The sequence below is a fragment of the Macaca mulatta genome, chromosome 1 (assembly GCF_049350105.2).
Source record: "Macaca mulatta isolate MMU2019108-1 chromosome 1, T2T-MMU8v2.0, whole genome shotgun sequence".
In the NCBI taxonomy this organism is placed as follows: Eukaryota; Metazoa; Chordata; class Mammalia; order Primates; family Cercopithecidae; genus Macaca; species Macaca mulatta.
Genome location: NC_133406.1, coordinates 132,080,001 through 132,103,582, shown reverse-complemented (window position 1 = coordinate 132,103,582; position 23,582 = coordinate 132,080,001). Strand labels below are relative to the sequence as shown.

The 23,582-nt window shown below is 37.3% G+C and overlaps 1 protein-coding gene across 1 annotated transcript in view; it reads left to right on the top strand.

Annotated features, from left to right (window-relative positions):
• The window catches only part of LOC695041 (mitochondrial adenyl nucleotide antiporter SLC25A24-like), a 72,033-nt gene that overhangs the window by 25,889 nt on the left and 22,562 nt on the right, over nucleotides 1-23,582 (top strand). The window contains exons 5-6 of the mRNA XM_077952260.1: nucleotides 18,518-18,676; nucleotides 22,104-22,256. Of these exons, the coding sequence (XP_077808386.1) occupies nucleotides 18,518-18,676; nucleotides 22,104-22,256 (312 nt within the window). The remainder of the gene's footprint in view (nucleotides 1-18,517; nucleotides 18,677-22,103; nucleotides 22,257-23,582) is intronic.

The following is a 23,582-nucleotide window of genomic DNA, read 5'->3' as shown; positions in this document are numbered from 1 at the left end:
ATGGTTTCTGCTTTTACATTTAGGCCTTTAATGCATCTGTTAGTTCACATTTCTATACGATTAAAAGCAGGGCTCTGATTTTATTGTTTTTATATGTAGAGGGAATTTTCTCACACATCAAGCTTCCATAAATACTTGGATATTTTCTTGAACTCTCTTTTTCTGTTGCATTGTTTTTTTTTTTAAATGCCAGTGTTGAACTGTCTTTATGACTATGGTTGTGTAGTATAATACTGACCTGGTAAATACTTCCTCTTTGTCTTCCTTCCCTCATTGATTTTTCTTATCTTAAAATAATTATTCATTGTATTTATTTATTTATTTATTATACTTAAATTTCTGGGATATATGTGCAGAATGTGCAGGTTTGTTACATAGGTATACATGTGCCATGGTGGTTTGCTGCACCCATCAACCCATTACCTGGGTTTTAAGCCCTGCATGAATTAGGTATTGGTCCTAATGCTCTCCCTCCCTTTACCCCTCACCCCCTGACAGGCCCTGGTGCGTGATGTTTCCCTCCCTGTGTCCATGTGTTCTCATCGTTCAACTTCCACTTATGAGTGAGAACATGTGGTGATTGATTTTCTGTTCCTGTGTTAGTTTGCTGAGAATGATGGTTTCTAGCTTCATCTATGTTCCTGCAAAGGACATGAACTCATTACTTTTTATGGCTGCATAGTATTCCATGGTGTATATGTGCCACATTTACTTTATCCAGTCTATAATTGATGGGCATTTGGCTTGGTTCTAAGTCTTTGTTATTGTGAATAGTGCTGCAATAAACATGTGTGTGCGTGGATATATACCCAGTAATGAGATTGATGTGTCAAATGGTATTTCTGGTTCTAGATCCTTGAGGAATCTCCACACTGTCTTCTACAATGGTTGAACTAATTTACACTTCCACCAACAGTGTAAAAGTGTTCCTGTTTCTCCACATCCTCTCCAGCATGTTGTTTTCTAACTTTTTAATGATCGCCATTCTAACTGGCGTGAGATGCTATCTCATTGTGGTTTTGATTTGCATTTCTCTAATGATCAGTGAGGATGAACTTGTTTTCATATGTTTCTTGGCTGCATAAATGTCTTATTTAGAGAAGTGTCTTCGTATCCTTTGCCCACTTTTTGATGTGGTTGTTTTTTTCTTGTAAATTTGTTTAAGTTCCTTGTAGATTCTGGATATTAGACCTTCATCAGATGGATAGATTTCAAAAGTTTTCTCCCATTCTGTAGGTTGCCTATTCACTCTGATGATAGTTTCTTTTGCTGAGCAGAAGATCTTTAGTTTAATTAGATCCCATTTGTCGATTTACGCCTTTGCTGCAATTGCTTTGAATGTTTTAGTCATGAAGTGCTTGTCCATGCATATATCCTGAATGCTGTTGCCTAGGTTTTCTTCTAGGCTTTTTATGATTTTAGGTTTTACATTTAAGTCTTTAATCCATCTTGAGTTAATTTTTGTACAAGGTGTAAGGAAGGGGTCCAGTTTGAGTTTTCTGCATATGGCTAGCCAGTATTTCCAGCACCATTTATTGAATAGGGGATCCTAAAGAAGCAAGAGCAAACAAATTCAGAAGCTAGCAGAAGAGAAGAAATAACTAAGATGAGAGCAGAACTGAAGGAGATAGAGACACAAAAAACTCTTCAAAAAATCAATGAATCCAGAAGCTGGTTTTTTGAAAAGATTAACAAAATAGAACAGTAGCCAGACTAATAAAGAAGAAAAGAGAGAACAATCAAATAGACACAATAAAGATAAAGGGGATATCACCACTGACCCCACAGAAATACAAACTGCCATCAGAGAATACTATAAACACCTTTATGCAAATGAACTAGAAAACCTAGAAGAAATGGATAAATTCTGGACACATACTCCCTCCCAAGACCAAGCCACGCAGGAATCGAATCCCTGAATAGACCAATAACGAGTTCTGAAATTGAGGCAGTAATTAGTAGCCTACCAACCAAAAAAAGCCCAGGACCAGATGGATTCACAGCCAAATTCTATCAGAGGTACAAAAAGGAGCTGGTACCATTCCTTCTGACTATTCCAAACAATAGAAAAAGATGGACTCCTCCCTAGCTCATTTTATGAGACCAGCATCATCCTGGTGCGAAAACCTGGCAGACACACAGCAAAAAAGAAAATTTCAGGCCAGTATCTTCGATGAACATTGATGTTAAAATCCTCAATAAAATACTGGCAAACCAAATCCAGCAGCACATCAAAAAGCTTATCCACCACGATCAAGTTGGCTTCATCCTTGGGATGCAAGCTGGTTTAACATACAGAAATCAAAATGTAATCCATCACATAAACAGAACCAGTGACAAAAACCACATGATTATCTCAATAGATGCAGAAATGGCCTTCGATAAAATTCAACACCCCTTCATGCTAAAACCTCTTAATAAACTAGGTATTGACGCAACATATCTCAAAATAATAAGAGCTATTTATGACAAACCCATAGCCAGTATTATACTCAATGGGCATAAGCTGGAAACATTCCCTTTGAAAATCAGCACAAGACAAGGATGCCCTCTCTCACCACTCCTATTCAACATAGTGTTGGAAGTTCTGGGCAGGGCAATCAGGCAAGAGAAAGAAATAAGGGGTATTCAAATAGGAAGAAAGGAAGTCGAATTGTCTCTGTTTGCAGATAACATGATCATATATTTAGAAAACTCCATCATCTCAGCCCCAAAACTCCTTAAGCTGATAAGCAAAGTCTCAGGATACAAATTCAATGTGCAAAAATCACAAGCATTCCTATACACCAATTATAGACAAACAGAGGGCCAAATCATGAGTGAACTCCAATTCACAATGGCTGCATGTAAAATAAAATGCCTAGGAATACAACCTATAAGGAACGTGAAGCACCTCTTCAAGGAGAACTATAAACCACTGCTAAAGGGAATAAGAGAGGACACAAACAAATGGAAAAACATTCCGTGCTCATAGATAGGAAAAATCCATATCATGAAAATGGCCATACTGTCCAAAGTAACTTATAGATTCAATGCTATTCCCATCAAGCTACCATTGACTTTCTTCACAGAACTAGAAAAAACTACTGTAAAGTTCATATGGAACCAAAAAAGAGCCTGTATAGCCAAGACAATTCTAAGCAAAAAGAACAAAACTGGAGGCATCACACTACATGACTTCAAACTGTACTAGAAGGCTACACTAATCAAAACAGTATGGTACTGATACCAAAACAGATATATAGATCAATGGAACAGAACAGAGGCCTCAGAATTAACACCACACATCTACAACCATCTGATCTACGACAAAACTGACAAAAACAAGCAATAGGGAAAGGATCTTTCTTATCAAAATTAGCTTAGTTTTTTTTTCTTTTTTTTTAAAAAGAAGAACCTCTATTTTAGATTTTAGATTTTCTTAATTTCAACTGAATTTTTGATTTTCTTAATTTCAACTGTATATTTTCAGAAACTTGATTGTGATTACATTTGTCTTGGTTTGGGCTGCTCTAAGAAATTACCATGTGCCGGGTGATTCAAACAACAAACCTTGATTTCTGAGAGTTCTGGAGGTTAGAAATTTGAGATCAGCGTGCTGATATAGTCAGGTTCTTGGTGAGTGCACTTTTCCTGGTGTACAGAGGGCTGTCTTCTTTCTATTCCCTCACATAGTGGAAAGAGAGCTAGCTAGCCCTCTGGTGTCATCTTGTAAAGGCACTAATTCCAATTATGATGGATTCACTCTCATGACCTAGTTGTGTCCCTAAGGCCCCCAACTCCAAATATCATCACATTTTGATTAGGATTTCAATATATGAATTTGGAGGCATACATTTCATTCATTGCATTCTGCCCCTGGCTCCCCCAAGTTCATGTTCTTCTCACATGCAAAATAAATCCATTCCATTCCAACAGCCCCCAAATACTTAACTGGTTCCAGCATTATCTTTAAAAGTCTGAAGTCCAAAGTCTCATCTAACTATCATGTAAATTGGATGTGGGTAAGATTTGAAGTACAATTCATCCTGAGGCAAATTTCTCTCCAGCCGCGAACCTGTGAAAGTAAGCAAGTTATGTGCTTCCAAAATATATAGGCATAGGAGAGACATTCCCATTCCAAAAGGGAGACAGAGGAAAGAAGGAAAGGAAAGATGGGTCCTAGGCAAGTTAATAGCAAGGCAAGCTCTGTGAGATCTTAAGGCCCAAGAATAATCATTTTGATGTTCTACCCTCTGGACTCATGGTAGCAGTGGTTCCTCATTTATGACTCTGGCCAGTGGGGGTGGTGTCCCAGTGGGTCCCAACAGCCCTGCCCCATGGCTCTGCTGGGTGTAGGTCCCACCCTTTGAAACTGAGGTGGAGGCAGCCCCATTCTCAGGCTCAGCCCATGGCACTCCGGGCCGATGGTGGGAGTGGCAGCTCTGTGGATTTCTGAATCTCCTTTGGAGTCCTTCTTCCCTTGTTTTGGATAGTGCATGTTTGCTGTTTAGTGGTTGAGTCCTGTAGTCCTGAAGTTCTAAGAAGTCTGATGGTCTTCCTTAATTGTATCCTATTTTCTCTTTCTTTTAGTCTCAGCTTGCTCGAGATTTCCTCTTGCTAATTTCTGCTAGAATTGCCCTATCTCTGTTCCTGGTTTCTGTTGAGATGGCTGATTAAGTCCATGGTTCACACTTACACGAATCTCCTTTTCAAGTGGTTAGTTCACCATACCCTTAGTGTTCTCTTCTGAACATGCTTTTTAAAAATTTTTTTGTAACATTAACAGTTCAGAATTTTTCAAATATTTAAGTTTTGGTTCCTTTTTGGTTAACGATTCCATCTTCAACTTATTTCTCTCTTCTTACGTTTTTCTATAAGTGATCGGGAAGAAGTAAGCCACTCCTTTAACACTTTGCCTAGAAATGTCCTCTGCTAACTATCCACTTTCATCACTTACAAGTTCCACGTTCCACAAAACACTAGAACATAAATACAATTCAGCCAAGTTTTTTACCACTTTGTAACAAGGGTGGGCTTTCCTCTAGTTTTTAATAACATGTTTCGTCATTTCCTTTTGAGGTTTTATCAGAATGGCCTCTACCATCTAACATCATTCATAATTACGTACTGTCTTAAGAAGACAGAAGCTTTCCGTACAGCTGTCCTCTTTTATTTCTGAGCCATAATCACACTTGCCTTTAAAATCCCATCATGGCAGCATTGACATTTTCTAGCACGTACTTCACAGTTCTTGTAGCCTATACCCGTTACCCACTTCCAAGACTGCTTCCACATTTTCATGTACTTGTTATTGCGATGTGTCATTTCTCAATACCAATTTCTGTCTTAGCCAGTTCATGATGCTATATATACTGGGCTACTTAAACTGCAGGCATTTATTTTTCAGAGTTCTGAAAGCTGGAAGTCGTAGATCAGGTTGCCAGCATGGTTGGGTTCTTGGGGAATGCCCTCTTCCTGGTTGACAGAGGGCCATCTTCTTGCCATCCTCATATAGTATGGAAAGGGAGCTAGCTAGCTGTCTGACTTCTTATGAGGCTCCTGATGTAATTATTTTTCAAAGGCCCCACCTCCAAATACCATCACACTGGGATGAGGGTTTCAACATTTGAATTGATGGTAGAGGGGGATACAAACATTCAATCCATTGCAGCATTGAATTTATAGAATAATTTGGGTAAAATAGGTATCTTCATAATTTTAATTTACTCTATCCACAAACATGATCAAATTCTCTATTCAGATCTCTTGTTATATTATTTAACAGAGTGTTACATTTTTTTCCCTGAAATGGTCTTCTGTACTCTTTGTTAGGTTAAATCTTAGATGCTGTATAGATTTTGCCACTATTGTTAATGTATCTTCTTTCCTATTAAATTTTCCACTTGATTATTTCTGCTTTGAGAAACTCCTTTTTGTAATTTGATCTTCTATGTGGTACTTTGCTGAACTCTCTTATTTATTATAACAATTTGCCACCTAATGCTTTTGTTTTGCCTTGTTTATATTTTCTTAATGATTTTATTTCTTTTATTTTAGTTCCCACATGAAAATATTTTTAGCTTATATCTTTGGCCAGAATCTTCAGTACTATGTTAGATGGTAGTAGGGATGGCAATCATTGTTTTTTATTCATGAAGCATTTTTTAAATGCTTCTAAAATTTCTTCTATTAAATATGATGCTTGCTATGTTCTTTTTTTTTTTTTTTTTTTTTTTTTGAGACGGAGTCTCGCTCTGTCGCCCAGGCTGGAGTGCAGTGGCGCGATCTCGGCTCACTGCAAGCTCCGCCTCCCGGGTTCACGCCATTCTCCTGCCTCAGCCTCCCGAGTAGCTGGGACTACAGGCGCCCACAACTGCGCCCGGCTAATTTTTTGTATTTTTAGTAGAGACGGGGTTTCACCGTGGTCTCGATCTCCTGACCTTGTGATCCGCCCGCCTCGGCCTCCCAAAGTGCTGGGATTACAGGCGTGAGCCACCGCGCCCGGCTGTTGTTCTTATAATTATTAGCAAACTAAGGAAGTTTTCAGAATTTTAAAAATAGAATTATTTAAATACATTTATATAACATAAAATTCACCCATTGTAAGAGTGCAAATAAATTCAATTATTTTAGTAAATTATGAGAACAGTACAACAATCACCATAATCCATTTTTAGAACATTTCCATTATCCCAAAAATTCCTGGTACTTGTTTACAGTTAATCTCTACTCTTCTACCTATCCCTGGACAACTGCTCTTTACTTTCAGTCAGATATATATTTTTTAATGATAAATCAGTGATGAGATTTATTAAATGCCTTGTTTGCATCCATGGAGATAATTTCCAAGAAGCAGTGCAGTATAGCATACTGGTTAAGAGACAGACTCTGAAACTACACTTCCTAGTCTCAAATTATAACGTTGACAATGACTGATTGGCTGTGTAACTTGGGCAAGTTATTGAATCCGTTGGTGCTTCAATTTCATCCGTAAAATGAGAATAATGATATGAACTATATGAAATTTCTGATATCCAACTATTTTTGACCTACAAGAATGGTAATTTGCAGAAAGTCCCCATCAGTGAGCAGGTTCTCACAGATGTGGCCCCTCACCCTTGGACTTCTCAGCCTCCATAATTGCATGAGCCCAATGAATAAATTTCTGCAATAAACTATCGATCTGTCTGTCTGTCTATCTATCTGTCTGTCTGTCTGTCTGTCTGTCTGTCTGTCTGTCTATCTGTCTGTCTATCTATCCATCCATCCATCCATCCATCCATCCATCCTATTGGTTCTGTCTTTCTGGAGAGCCCTGACTAACACAGAGTGCTACCATGTTTTCACCATTTCATGTTTACAGAAGGATATATTTTATGTGTTTCTCAAACTACTGGTACCTGTATTCTGTGAGTTTTTCTTTCCTAGGCTCCAACTGATACCATATATGTTTTGATATTTGGTGTTTGTATTGTCGTTCAGGCACCATTCATTTTACAATTTCTCTCTGAGATTTCCTCTTTAATCCTAGAATTAATTAGATATATCTTTATTTTATGTGTGTGCATAATTTTCTGGCCAAAGATTTCCTTTTAAAGACATCCTTTTGTTATGTATGATATTGAAATATAGTCAGGGATTGTAGAGGGTATGATATAGATTCCTGGGAATTTATTGTGGCTTCCTTTGTAGCCTATTAAATGGTCGATTTAAAAAAATATATTCTATGCATGTGTCCTAAAAAATAATACATATTTTTTTGCTTGTTGGATGTAAATTTCTATATAAATCAATTAAGCTAAAGCTTATTATTTTATATGCATTATAATTTTTATTCTGTTTGATCTGTAAAATTCTGAGAAGAATATTTTTAAAATTAGCAAGTATAGTTGCTAATTTATTTCTTCCTGTAGTTCCATTGGTTGTTGCTGAAAATATTTTGAGGCTATGTGGTTAACGTGTATTTATCTTCGTGATTTTTATATCTTTTTGATTAGTTGTTCCTTTTAACAATCTCTCATGATGTTTTTCTTCTCAAGTTCAATCTGTATCTTCTCCTAAACAATATAGGTATACTTCAAAATACTCTTACTTCCATTTGGTTTTTGCCATAACCCATATTTTCTTGGTACTATCTAGAATTTTAGTGGATTTTATTCGATATAGTTATATGTGTACAGTGTGTATCTTTGCCTTTTTAAAAAAATAATATATTTTAGCTGACTTTATTTATTTATCCTTGCTTCTCATTTATGTTTTAATGTTCTCCTGGGTTTATTTCTCTGTTTGCTGGAATGCCTCTTCCAAGAATGTTTTCAAAGAGGGTCTTTGTGTGCTAAGTCTGCTGAGATGTTCAATAATTAAGAATATTGTTCTTGTATGTTTGCTTTTAAGTGATATTTTTGTTTAAAATTCTAGATTAAAAGTTTCTTTCATTGATTGGTTTGAAAATATTACTGCATTACCTTCTTATACCATATGACCTGAGTTGGATTCTTGTTTGTACATTGTCCCTAGGTATCCACAGGCATTGGTTCCAGGATCCCACTCTCCCCCTCAACGCCTGCTGTCAATACCAAAATCCATGCATACTCTAGTCCCGAAGTTGCCTTGGTAGAACCTGTTATATGAAAAGTCAGTCTTCGGTATCAGCAAATTGCACATCTTATGAATACTGTATTTTCAATCTGTTTGGTTGTAGACATGAACAGATACAGAAGGCCAACTGTATTTATTGCAAAAAATCTGTGTATAAGTGGACCTACACAGTTCAAACCTGTGTTGTTCAAGGATCAGCTAATTTGTTCTTTATCTCAGAACACTTAGAAAACTTTTTCTCTCCTCGTCTTTTGATGTTTTAAAATTTATTATAATGCATTTGGATGGCCAGGAGTGGTGGCTCATGCCTGTAATACCAGCACTTTGGGAGGCCAAGGTGGGCAGATCTCTTGGGCTTAGGAGTTTGAGGCCAGTCTGGGCAGCATGCCGAAACCCCTCTATCAAAAAAATACAAAAATTAGCCAGGCATGGTGGTCAGGAGGGTCAGAAAGGTGAAGTGGGAGAATCATCTGAGCCCGGGAAGTGAAGGCCGAAGTAAGTGATGATAGTGCCACTGCACTCCAGCCTGGGTGATGGGAGTGAGACCTTGTCTCAAAAAAAAAATAATAATAATAAAATAAAACAAAACAAAACCTTTATATATAAATATGTAACTATGTATATCCATATATTATATATATAATATATGTGTATCTATATATTATATATGTATATCTATATATTATATATAATATATATCTATGTATATCTATATATAGTTTCTATATATATGTAGTATATAATACATTTAGGTAAGTTTTTCTCAAATATCTTCTCTGAGCCCTTCCAATATGAGGTGCTTCATCTCTCTCCAATTTTGGAAAATTGTTGGTTATTCTTATATTTTCTTGACATTTATTTTTTCTACTTTTTAAAGACTCCTTTCTTGTTCTATCTTCACAGTCTCTTACCTTTTCATTTCTAGTCTCTGTGCCTTTCTTCCTGCCTGATGTTTTCTGGGAGAGTTCCTTTACTTGATCATTGTTTGGCTGTAGCCATTTGGTTATTTATTCCATCGGTGGGTAAAGTTATATATTTCACGTCTAATATTTCTACTTCGTTCTTCTTTATACCTCAATGCCCCCATTTGGTGAATAATATGCAATATAGCTCCAATATTTTGGAGAATATTTATTATTATATTTATTATGTATATTTAAATTCTTGATTTGTCTATCTATTAATCCTAATAGATAATGTATCCTCATAGATAATATAGTAGAGCTTCAATTTGTATTCTTTCTTTTTGTAGGAGTTATGGATTTCTTTTTTGTAAATTTTATTTTAGGTTCAGGGGTACATGTGCAGATTTTTTTAATATAGGCAAACTCATGTCATGGGGGTATGGTGTAGAGACCATATTTTCACCCAGGTACTAAGATAGTACCCAACAGTTATTTTTCCTGAACCTCTTTCTTCTCCCACTCTCCTTCCTCAAGTAGGCTCCAGTATCTGTTGTTGTCCTCTTTGTGCCCATTGGTTCTTATTATTTAGCTCCCACTTATAAGTGAGAACATGAGGTATTTGGTTTTCTTTTCCTGCATTAGTTTGTTAAGGATGTTGGCCTCCAGCTCCATCTATATTCCTGCAAAGAATATGATTTTGTTGTTTTTTAAGGCTGCATAGTATTCCATGATATATATGTACCATATTTTCTTTATCCAATCTGCCACTGATGGGCATTTAAGTTGTTTCCATGTCTTTGCTATTGTGCATAGTTCTGCAGTGAACATACATGTGCATGTATCTTTATGGTAGAATGATTTATTTTCTTTTGGGTATATACCCAGTAATGGGATTGCTGGGTTGAATGGTAGTTCTGTTTTAAGTTCTTTGAGGAATTGCCACACTGCTTTTCACAAGGGTTGAACTAATTTACATTCCCACCAGCAGTGTATAAGCATTCCTTCTTCTCCACAACCTCATCAGCATCTGTTATTTTTTGAGTTTTTAATAATAGCCATTCTGACTGATGTGAGATGGCATCTCATTATGGTTTTGATTTTCATTTCTCTAATGATCAGTGATTATATTAGTTCATTTTCACACTGCTGATAAAGACATACCCGAGATTGGGAAGAAAAAGTGTTAATTGGACTTGCAGTTCTACATGGCTGAGGAGACCTCAGAATCATGGCAGGAGGTGAAAGACACTTCTTACATGGTGGTGGGAAGAGAAAATGAGGAAGAAGCCAAAGCAGAAACCCTTAATAAACCCATCAGATCTTGTGAGACTTATTCACTATCATGAGAATAACACGGGAAACACCTACCCCCATGATTCAATTACCTCCCCCAGGTCCCTCCCACAACACGTGGAAATTCTGGGAGATACAATTCAAATTGAAATTGGGTAGAGACAGAGGCAAACCATATCATTCTGCCCCTGATGCCTCCAAATCTCATTTCCTCACATTTCAAAACCAATCGTGCATTCTCAACAGTCCCCCAAAATCTTAACATTTTAGCATTAACCTACAAGTCCACAGTCCACAGTCTCATCTGAGAAAAGGCAAGTCCCTTCCACCTCTAAGCCTGTAACATCAAAAGCAAACTAATGACTTCCCGGATACAATGGGTGTACAGGTATTGAGTAAATACAGCTATTCTAAATCAGAGAAATTGACCAAAACAAATGGGTTACAGGGCCCATGTAAGTCCAAAATCCAGTGAGACAGTCAAATTTTAAAACTCCAAAATGATCTTCTTTGACTCCAGGTCTCACATCCAGGTCATGCTGATGTAAGAGGTGGGTTCCCATGGTCTTGGGCAGCTCTGCACCTGTGGCTTTGCAGGGTACAACTTCCTTCCCAGCTGCTTTCATGGGCTGGCATTGAGTATCTGTGGCTTTCGCAGGCACACAGTGCAAGCTGTCAGTGCATCCACCATTCTGGGGTCTGGAGGACAGTGGCTCTCTTCTCACAACTCCAGTAGGCAGTGCCTCAGTAGGGACTCTGTTTGGGGGCTCTGACCCCACATTTCCCTTCCACAGTGCCCTAGCAGAGGTTCTCCATGAGGGCTCCACCCCTGCAGCAAACTTTTGCCTGGGCATCCCGATGTTTCCATACATCTTCTGAAATCTAGGCAGAAGTTCCCAAACCTCAGTTCTTGACTTCTGTGCACCTGCAGGCTCAACACCACATGGAAGCTGCCAAGGCTTGGGGTTTCCACCTTCTGAAGCCACAGCCTGAGCTGTATATTGGCCCCTTTCAATCATAGCTGGAGCATCTGGACACAGGGTACCAAGTCTCTAGGTTGCACACAGCATGGGGACCCTGGGTCTGGCCCAGGAAGCCACTTTTTCCTTCTGGGCCTCCAGGCCTGTGATGGGAGGGGCTGCCATGAATGTCTCTGCTATGGCCTGCAGACGTTTTTCCCATGGTCTTAGGGATTAACATTAGGCTCCTTGCTACTTATGCAAATTTCTGCAGCTGGCTTGAATTTGTCCCCAGAAAATGGGTTTTCTTTTCTATCACATAGTCAGGCTGCAAATTTTTCAAACTTTTATGTGCTGCTTCCCTTATAAAACTGAATGCCTTTAGTAGCACCCAAGTCACCTCTTGAATGCTTTGCTGCTTAGAAATTTCTTCCACCAGATACCCTAAATCATCTCGCTCAAGTTCAAAGTTCCAGAAATCTCTAGAGCAGGGCCAAAATGCCTCCAGTCTCTTTGCTAATACATAACAAGAGTCATGTTTACTCCAGTTCCCAACAAGTTCTTCATCTCCATCTGAGATCACCTCAGCCTAGACCTTATTGTCCATATCACTGTCACCATTTTGGGCAAAGCCGTTCAGCAAGTCTATAGGAAGTTCCCAACTTTCCCACATTTTCTTGTCTTCTTCTGAGCCCTCCAAACTGTTCCAATCTCTGCCTGTTACCCAGTTCCAAAGTCGCTTCCACATTTTTGGGTATCTTCAGCAATGCCCCACTCTACTGCTACCAATTTACTCTATTAGTGCTTTTTCACACTGCTGATAAAGAGATACCCGAGACTGGGAAGAAAAATAGGTTTAATTGAATTTACAGTTCCACATGGCTGCAGAAACCTCAGAATCATGGTGGGAGGTGAAAGGCACTTCTTAAATGGCAGTGGCAAGAGAAAATGAGGAAGAAGCAAAAGTGGAATCCCCTGATACACCCATCAGATTTTGTGAGACTTATTCAATATCACAAGAATAGCATGGGAAAGACCAGCCCCCATGATTCAATTACCTCCCCTTGGGTCTCTCCCATAACACATGGGAATTCCAGGAGATACAATTCAAGTTGACATTTGGGTAGGGACACTGCCAAACCATATCACTGATATTGAACATTTTTTCATATGCTTGTTGGCTGCATGTATGTCTTCTTCTGAAAAGTGCCTGTTCATGTCCTTTATACACTTTTTAATGAGGTTATATATTTTTTTTCTTGTAAATTTGTTTAAGTTCCTCATAGATGCTGGATATTAGACCTTTGTCAGATGTATAGTTTGCAAATACTTTTCCCATTCTGTAGGTTGTCTGTTTACTCTGTTGATAAGTTTCTTTTGCTGTGCCAAAGCTCTTTAGTTTAATTAGATCCCATTTGTCAATGTTTGCTTTTGTTGCAATTGCTTTTGGTGTCTTTGTCATGAAGTGTTTGCCCCCTATGTCCAGAATGGTATTTCTTAGGTTATATTCCAGGATTTTTATAGTTTTATGTTTTACATTTAAAATCTTTAATTCATCTCAAGTTGATTTTTGTATATGGTGTAAAGAAGGGATCCAGTTTCAATCTTTTGCACATGGCTAGTCAGTTATCCCAGAACCATTTATTGAATAGGGAGTCCTTTCCTCATTGCTTGTTTTTGTCAACTTTTTCAAAGATCAGGATGGTTGTAGGTGTGTATCCTTATTTCTGGGCTCTCTATTCTGTTCCCTTGGTCTATATGTCTGTTTATGTACCAGTGCCTTGCTGTTTGATTACTAGAGCCCAGTAGTATAGTTTGAAGTTGGGTAACATGATGCCTCCATCTTTGTTCTTTTTGCTTAGGATTGTCTTGACTATGTAGGCTCTTTTTTGGTTCCATATGAATTTTAAAATGGTTTTTCTCTAGTTCTGTGAAGAATGTCATTGGTAGTTTGATATTAATAGCTTTGAATCTGTAAATTCTTTTGGGCAGTATAGCCATTTTAACAAGATTGATTCTTCCTATCCATGACCATGAATGTTTTTCTATTGTTTGTGTTGTCTCATTTCTTTGAGCAGTGTTTTGTGATTCTAATTGTAGAGATCTTTCACCTCCCTGGTTAGCTATATTCCTAGGTATTTTGTTCTTTTTGTGGCAATTGAGAACATTTTTGTATTACTGATTCCACTCTTGCGTTGGATGCTGTTGGTTTATAGGAGTGCTAGTGATTTTTGTACATTTATTCTATATCCTAAGACTTTGCCAAAGTTGTTTATCGGCTCAAGGAGCTTTTAGGCTGAGACTTTTGGTTTTCTATATGTAGCATCATGTCATCTGCAAACAGGGATAGTTTGACTTCCCCTCTTCCTATTTGGAAGTCCTTGATTTCTTTCTCTTGTCTCATTGCTCTGGCTAGGATTTCCAGTACAGTGTTGAATAGGAGTGGCGAGAGAGGGTATCTTTGTCTTGTGTCAATTTTCAAGGGGTATGGTTCCAGATTTTGCCCAAACAGTATGATGTTGGCTGTAGGTTTGTTGTAGGTGGCTCTTAGAATTTTAGCAGGAATAGTACCAGCTTTTCTTTGTACAAGTGCAATAATTTGTATTTTAAAGTATGTTTCTTATATGCCTAGTTTATTGAGAGTTTTTAATATGAAACGATGTTGGATTTTGTCAAATGCCTTTGCTGTATCTATTGAGATAATCGTGTGGTTTTTGTGTTTAGTTCTGTTTATATGATGAATCATATTTATTGATTTGCATATATTGATCCAACCTTGCATCCCTGGGATAAAGCCTACTTGATCATGGTGGATTAACTTTTTGATGTGCTGCTGGATTCAATTTGCAAATATATATATAGTTTTAGAGACAGAGTCTCACTCTGTCACCCAGGCTGGAGTGCAGTGGTGTGATCTTGGCTTACTGCAGCCTCGTCCTCCTGGGCTCAAGCAATTTTCCTACCTCAGCCTCCTCAGTACCTTGGAACACAGGTGTGTGTCACTGTACCTGGCTATTTTTTTTTATTTTTTATTTTTTTTGGTGGGGGGATCAGTGGGTAGAGATGTGATTTTGCCATGTTGTCCAGGTTGGTTTCAAATTCTTGAGCTCAAGTGATCTGCTCACATTGGCCTCCCCAGATGCTGGAATTACAGGCATGAGCCACTGTGCCTGGCCGTTTGCAAGTATTTTGTTGAGGATTTTTGCATCAATTTTCATCAAGGATATTGGCCTGATGTTTTCTTTTATTATTGTGTCTCTGCCAGGTTTTGGTATTGGGAAGATGCTGGCTTCCTAGAATGAGTTCAGGAGGAATCCCTCTTTCTCAATTTTTTGGAAAAGTTTCAGTAAGAATGGTACCAGCTCTTCTTTGTACATCTGGTAGAATTTGACTGTGAATCCTTCTGGTCCTAGGCTTTTTGGGGGGCTTGGGGGTTAGTAAGCTATTTATTACTGCTTTGGTTTCAGTTTCAGAGCTTGTTATTGGCCTGTTCAGGGAATCCATTTCTTCCTGGTTCAGTCCTTAGTATATGTATCCATCCTGGAATTTATCCATCTCTTCTAGGTTTTCTAGTTTGTGTGCATGGAAGTGTTTGTAGTAGTCTCTCATGGTTGTTTGTATTTCTGTGGAGTCGGTGGTAACATCCCCTTGGTAATTTCTAATTGTGTTTATTTGGATCTTCTCTCTTCTGCTTTATTAGACTGACTAGTAGCCTATTTATCTTATTAATTTTTTCAAAAACCAACCCCTGAATTTGTCGATCTTTTATATGGTTTTTTGTGTCTCAGTCTCCTTGAGTTCAGCTCTGATTTTCATTGTTTCTTGTCTTCTGCTAACTTTGGGGTTGGTTTGCTCTTGCTTCTCTATTGCTTCTAGTTGTGATGCTAGGTGGTTAATTTGAGATCTTTGTTAACTTTTTGGTGTGGGCATTTAATGCTATAAATCTCCCTCTTTTTTATTGTACTTTATGTTCTAGGGTACATGTGCACAACATGCAGGTTTGTAACATATGTATACATGTGCCATGTTGGTGTGTTGCACCCATTAACGCGTCATTTACATTAGGTATATCTCCTAATGCTATCCCTCCCCACTGTCCCCTCCCCACAATAGGTCCCGATGTATGATGTTCCCCTTCCTGTGTCCAAGTGATCTCATTGTTCAATTCCCACCTATGAGTGAGAACATGCGGTGTTTGGTTTTCTGTTCTTGCAATAGTTTGCTGAGAATGCTGGTTTACAGCTGCATCCATGTCCCTACAAAGGACTCAAACTCATCCTTTTTTATGGCTGCATAGTATTCCATGGTGTATATGTGCCACATTTTCTTAATCCAGTCTGTCACTGATGGACATTTGGGTTGATTCCAAGTCTTTGCTATTGTGAATAGTGCCGCAATAAACATACGTGTGCATGTGTCTTTATAGCAGCATGATTCATAATTCTTTGAGTATATACCCAGTAATGGGATGGCTGGGTCAAATAGTATTTCTAGTTCTAGATCCTTGAGGAATCGCCACACTGTCTTCCACAATGGTTGAACTAGTTTACAGTCTCATCAACAGTGTAAAAGTGTTCCTATTTCTCCACATCCTCTCCAGCACCTGTTGTTTCCTGATTTTTTAATGATGGCCATTCTAACTGGTGTGAGATGGTATCTCATTGTGGTTTTGATGTGCATTTCTCTGATGGTGAGTGATGATGAGCATTTTTTCATGTGTCTGTTGGCTGTATGAATGTCTTCTTTTGAGAAGTGTATGTTCATATCCTTTGCCCACTTTTTGATGGGGTTGTTTGCTTTTTTCTTGTAAATTTGTTTGAGTTCTTTGTAGGTTCTGGATATTAGCCCTTTGTCAGATGAGTAGATTGCAAAAATTTTCTCCCATTCTGTAGGTTGCCTGTTCACTCTGATGGTAGTTTCTTTTACTGTGCAGAAGCTCTTTAGTTTAATTAGATCCCATTTGTCAATTTTGGCTTTTGTTGCCATTGCTTTTGGTGTTTTAGACATGAAGTCCTTGCCCATGCCTATGTCCTGAATGGTATTACCTAGGTTTTGTTCTAGGGTTTTTATGGTTTTAGGTCTAACATTTAAGTCTCTAATCCATCTTGAATTAATTTTCATATAAGGAGTAAGGAAAGGATCCAGTTTCAGCTTTCTACTTATGGCTAGCCAATTTTCCCAGCACCATTTATTAAATAGGGAATCCTTTCCCTGTTTCTTGTATACCACTGTTAACACTTCTCCTCTGGCTAGGCCTTGTTTAAATGCTCCCTCTGGAGGGGCATAGTTGCTCACACCTGTAATCCCAGCACTTTGGGAGGCCAAGATGGGAGGATTGCTTGAGCCCAGGAGTTTGAGACCAGTCTGGGCAACATGGTGAAACCCCATCTCTACTAAAATACAAAAATTAGCCAGACGTGGTGGCGCATGCCTGTGGTCCTAGCTACTTGGGAAGCTGAAGTGGGAGGATCACCTGAGCCCAGGGAGGTTGAAGCTGCAGTGAGCCGTGATCACACCACTGCACTCCAGCCTGGGCAACAGAGTGAGACTCTGTCTCAAAAACACGTGTATGCTCGCATGTGCGCGTGTGCGCACACACACATGCGCACACACACACACACACACACACACACACACACACACACATCTTATTCCCTCCGTGAGTGGATGTCCAGTGAGTTCAGTCTGCTTTTCCTTTCTGCTTTAACAGGACAGCACTGAGTTTAATGCCTCACAATTGCTGTGCTCCCCCTCCCCCAGTGCCCAGAGACCCTCTCCGTACCTTGCCACCACTGTTGGGGGGTTGTAGGAGGGATTTTTGCCAGTGATTTTAGGCTGTGTTTTCTATCTCTTCAGTGCCTCTTTCAGTGATACGAAGCTAAAATCAGGTACTATGAGGGCTCATCTGATTTTTGGTTCTTACAAAGGTGTTTTATCTGTGTAGATGGTTGTTAAATTGGTGTCCTTGCAGGCGGATGATGGGTAGAGTCTTCTGCCTTCTTGCTCTGCCTCGAGCCTCTATACTGTCTTCTGAAGACACCTTTATTTGCTACTGTTGTTATTGTACTTATTTTCTCTGTATTATAATTGCTTTGTTTCCTTTCCTGTCTCTTTTATTACTCTGTTAATTCCTAGAGGGCAGAAACTAACTTCTGCACTAAACCACATTGCCTCAACATTGCGAAAAAATCGATCATCTTGTCAAAAGCAAGTATGATCACTGAAAAGAAACTAAAATGCAAACGTGGTAGGAGTGTAGACTTTTAAAAAGGAAACTGACATTTGAAGAAAGAGTCAATGCAAATAATAAAGAAATTTAATCAAATCAGATAAGATGCTACTCTTGAATTTTGACTTAGGTTTAAGTGATTAAAGGAATTTGAGAGAATTTGAAATAAAAGAGGGAATATTTATTATTTACTCCTTGCCTAGTATGTGGCAGACACTGTGGTGAGTGGCTTGGAGGTGATCCCTGTACTCAGGGTTTACATTTTTCATAGAACAGATTAACTAAATAGTTTGAGAATTTAAAATTAATAATTGCTCTAATTTAATTGATTTTACATTAAATCGATATGTCAATGCCTTATTAAAAATCATTTTATGTAGTATAGGTGCTAAGAAAATTGTTGATCTTAGTAACAGGAGGTGGTATAAAAAAATCTTTGGATTTTTGGTCCTTGTAAAAAGTTATCCTTGGTCCTTGTAGAAAGCTATCCTTATAATGTATCAAGTGTTTACACTTTTCTTTATTGTCTAATTATTCTTCCTATTTATCAGTTAATTGACATAGGAGAGAGTATAGCTATTCCAGATGAATTTACCGAACAAGAAAAGCAGTCTGGAGATTGGTGGAAGCGTTTGGTGTCAGCAGGAATAGCTAGCGCGGTTGCACGGACATTCACAGCACCTTTAGACCGCTTGAAAGTCATGATGCAGGTTTTTTGCTCACCTTACCTACCCTTTAAGAGTTAAAGTAACTTGAAAAGTCTTTGGCAGCTTTCAAAAAAGGTTTTAAAAAGTGTTTTGGCACATACTGCTTCTCATTAAAAGTTTACATTTTCCTGAAAATGTAAATGCTAGTTTTCAATATTAAAAGATTTCTTAATTTTCTTAAATAAGCTACTGTGTATTCAAATCAGTTTTTATTTTAAACAATAATAGAACTGCTCTATTAGAATCTTTTCAAAAAATTAGCTAAATTTATGAAAGAAATGAGAAGATATAATTAGACTTTGTATTGGTTATCTCTAACCTTGGCACCAACATAATAGCATGGTTCTATTCTACCATTTAATTACTAAGAATATTTCCAAGAGGCAGAAAATAAGTTGTTTACAGTTTATTATTATATTTTGTTTAATTACATTTCCTTCATTGAAAATGGATTTTCAACAGTAGTTATAAAATAGTGCATGGCTTAATGTGTTAATTATCATAAGTAGAATCCACAACTAAAATTTGATATTTGCGGAATACTTTCTCTGCAAGGATATAAAAATTAGTAATCCACAACCTAATGAACTTAAATTTCAAATTAAATTTACATAAGTGGGTGTTTTACTATCTTTTGCTTTTTGGTAATGGTGACATTTTAGTAATGGATTATGAACAGTTATTACATAAAGTGAATTAATTGTGTCATAAGTTTAATGTCACATGTTTAAGAACTATTTAGTTTATACTCTTGCCTCATTCTGAAAAATGATTTATCTTAATTAGGAATTAAACTTACATAAATATATCATTTATGGAAAATATAGGTTGTTAGAAGGATAGCTTTTGCGGGGGAAACACTTCATTCACTAATTCCACATATATTTATTTAGGGTCAATTATGTACTAGCTGCTTTAATAGGCATTAGAGACTATAGGAAAATGTTAGATGTAGTTTTTGTCCTTAGAGAATTTACAAGCTTTCTTGGACAATAGTTAGTTAGATAGGTAATAATAAAATGTGATATAAGTGCTATCTACCCAGACAGATGATGCACATAGTACTGTGGGAGTACCAAGGGGAGTAAATACTATTTCCCCGTATGCCTAATATTTCTTACATAAATATAGGGTGAGATTCTGCTTAATGCATCCCGTGGAGATAAACCTTTAATTCAGTGGGCTACGTGTAGGGAATATACTTTGAATGGCATTAGACGGTAAGACACACAACCCACCATCCTTCCGCATGTTTGATTCCATCTGTGATCTATATTCTTTTCAGATAGGTGACTCAGTTCAGTCAGTCCTTAGGTAAGAGCAGGAGTTGAAAATTCTGTATTGCAAGTGGAAATATAAAACAGCTTCCTCAATAACTATGCCTGTCAGAAAATTAAATAATGAAGTTTAAAGGAGAAAGATACAGACATGATACAATGCTACACAGAGATAGAGACATGTAGGGAGATGAGAAACATGGAAAGGGGACCAAGAGTAAAAATAACGACAATGTATTTGTCATGCACCTGTCATATGCTAGGCACTAAAAATACAAAGATGAAAAAGCATATTTCTTATACTCCAGGACCTTACAGAGATACAAACAACATATCTACATGATGATGATGATAATATTGAAAACAATAATTGTCAATTAATTAATTGCACATAATCACTGTGTGCAAGATAGAAAATTATATTTATGGCTATTGTAAGGACACAGGGTAGGGGTAATCAGTTCCCTGAGGGCATGGAAAAGAGTCAGTGGATTAGGGACGGAGCAAATGGGGGATCTGAAAAGAGTGAAAAAAGAGAAAGGAGTAAGGGAGGTGGATAGAGAAGAGTAGGACGAGGATGGGAGAGAGAAACATAAAAAAGATAAGGAAAACAGGGGAAAAAAGAGGAGGGAAGATGATAGATACAAGCGAGTTAGAAGTGGGGTGAGGAGAGTACTATAATGAGAAACAAAGGAAGGAAGGGAAAGCAGGAAGGAGTCACTGCCCTTTTATGCTATTCTGGGTTGGATCTCTTGGCTTTCATTTATCCTTATATTTGACAGTGAAAATGGGTTCATTAGAACTTGTGCACTCTATTGATAGAGGTATTATTGTGTGAGCTTCACACAACTGGAAAAGAATTCTGTGAAATAGAGGAAGATATGTATTGTGGTCAGAAGTAGTTTAATATGGTTCGTGAGCAGAGACTTTACAGTCAGAGAGCCCTGGGTTGGAATTTTTGATACTTTAATCACTTTTTCTGATCCACAGACCTGTAGGTGGTTTTTACTCCTCCTTTTTTAAAGCAATTATTCATAATTTTATGATGAACACCACTATTTATTAATCTTTTTTCATATTTAAGATTACTTGTTTAAAAAATTCCTAGTTTAAGTAATAATATGAACATTTTTAAGGCTATACATATTTTACCAAATTTTTTTCTAAATTTGTTCTACCCACAGAAGATAATGTTCATTTTGCCTTGTTCTCCCATGATTTTTCTCTTACTTTATAGGCAGGAGGGCATTTTATTAACATTTAACTTTACTTTCTTAAAAATAGCATTTTTTCTTATTATAACACACTAGAAAAATGGGAAAACACAGAAAAGGATAAAGGAAGACATGAAAATGACCTGTACTCCTCATGTATGAGGTTGTTAGGGATGCTGTAACAAAGTTCTGCAAAGTGACTGGCTTAAATAACAGAAACTTATTGTCTTGGTTCTGGAGGCTAGAAGTCGAAAATCAAGGTGTCGGCAGGGTTGGTTCCTTTTGAGGGGTGTGAGAGAGAATCTGTTCCAGGTCTCTTTCCTAGGCTTGCAAAAGGCGGTCTTCTCTATCTCTTCACATTGTTTCCTCTCTGTGTGTGTCATGTCTCTGTGTCCAAATTGCCCTTCATAAGGATGCCAGTCAGAGTAGGGCACACCCTAATGATGTCACTTTAACTGGTTAAAGACCCTGTCTCTAGGTCACATTCTGAGGGAATGAGGATTAGGACTTCAACATACAAATTTTGGGAGACACATGTTAACCCATAACACCTTGCCACCCAGGAATATCCACTGTTGAAAGTTTGATGTATTTTCATTTATCGTTTTCTCATTGCATATATCAATGCACTCTTTAATAATCTTGTAGTATATTTGTACCATCAACACATCTTGTTTATGCTAAAATTCTCTGGTAATTAAGTTATTTCTGTTTTTTTAAGTTGTCCTTTTTTCTTTGATGTGTTAGATTAAAGTATGTATTTTGGCACAAGAAAATATTAACATATCAGTTTTAGATGTCTCTGAGGGAAAATTAAAACTGTTGAAAATCATGAATTTATGCATAATGTATATTTATTTTTATTAGCAATAGCAATACCAATACCATAAAGCCAGCAAAATGAATTGAAAAGTAAATAAATGTGCTATTTATTTATAGGTTCATAGTTTAAAGTCAAGGAAAATGAGATTGATTAGTGGCCTTGAGCAGTTGGTAAAAGAAGGAGGAATTTTTTCCCTTTGGCGAGGAAATGGTGTAAATGTTTTAAAAATTGCACCAGAGACGGCACTCAAGGTTGGGGCCTATGAACAGGTAACAACATTTTTGTCTGTGGAATTTTAAACAAAAATCAGATTTTAAATTTAATTTTCAAAAATTCATATTCTCATGAAAGAGAAAACTGGAGTGTGTACAAGCAGTAGTTTTCAATGTAAATATTAATGACTGTGTATTCTCATTTGATTTTTTGTGTTTTCATATTGCTGTGGTTTACAAGAGAAGTTCCATAAATTACTCTATATTATAACTGATGTCTTTTAGTATATCTTTTAATTTCAATGTCAGTGTAGGAAGTCTTCACAAAACATTTCATCATTGATTTTATCTTTGAACAATTTGAAAATTTTACAGAAATTTCAGTTCATTTGTTAATGAATATAGAGGATCAACATCTTAATTTAGTCAAGTGAAGAGATGAAAAAAATGCATTGAATTTTAAAATTTGTTAATCTCATTTAAATTATTCACTTTGAGATGAGATATGTCTATTTTCAAATATTATAAGATATTAGCATCATATAAGAGTCCAAGAGTGCTCTGGGTGCCTCTCAAGTTTTCCATCTTCACTGTAAAATCTTGTAGTAATTCTCCTTTCTTTAAACATTTTTATAGCATATAGCATTAAATAGCTTATTTTGCAGACTCTTGTTTATAAGGTCACCAGAACCTCAACATTTTAAGAAAATATTAAAGAATGATCATATCCTTTTCCAACCCAAACAGTTGAAAAGCAAGTAGATGGATGAGTAGGACTCTGGACTTAGTTGTAATGCATGCACATCTTAAAAACATGCATCTCTTACTTAAGTGGGGATTGACTTACTCATTCAGCAAGTATTTCTTTTATTAACTAATTTCTCTTGAATACTTAGTGTGATCAGCTTCTTTTCTAGGTGATGGAAGTGTCATAGCAAATAAAACAGGAAACCTACCAACCAACCAACCAAACAACAAAAACCCGACTTCCTTTGTCAGAATTGTATTAGAATATAGGTAGGAGGAGACAATAACTAAAGAAGTGAAATATACGGTATGCCATGTGGTGACAATGGCTATGGGGAAAAGAGAGGATAGAAATTGGAAATAGAAATTGATAACTCTTTCAAGGATTTTTGCTGTGAAGAGAAGGGAAATGCAATGGTAACTGGAGAAGGTATGGGATTAAGAGAATGTTTTTCTAGAAATTGAAGAGGCAACATTTGTATGCTTAGGAGAATAATCCACGGGAGGGGGTACAAGTGATAATACAGGAAAGGAGGGGAGTGTTGGTAGAGGATTGTCCTTAAATCTTTGAGTGGGTGAGAGGAGATGGGAGCTAATGGTCATGGACGGGTTTGACTTTGGTGAAGCATTTTATCC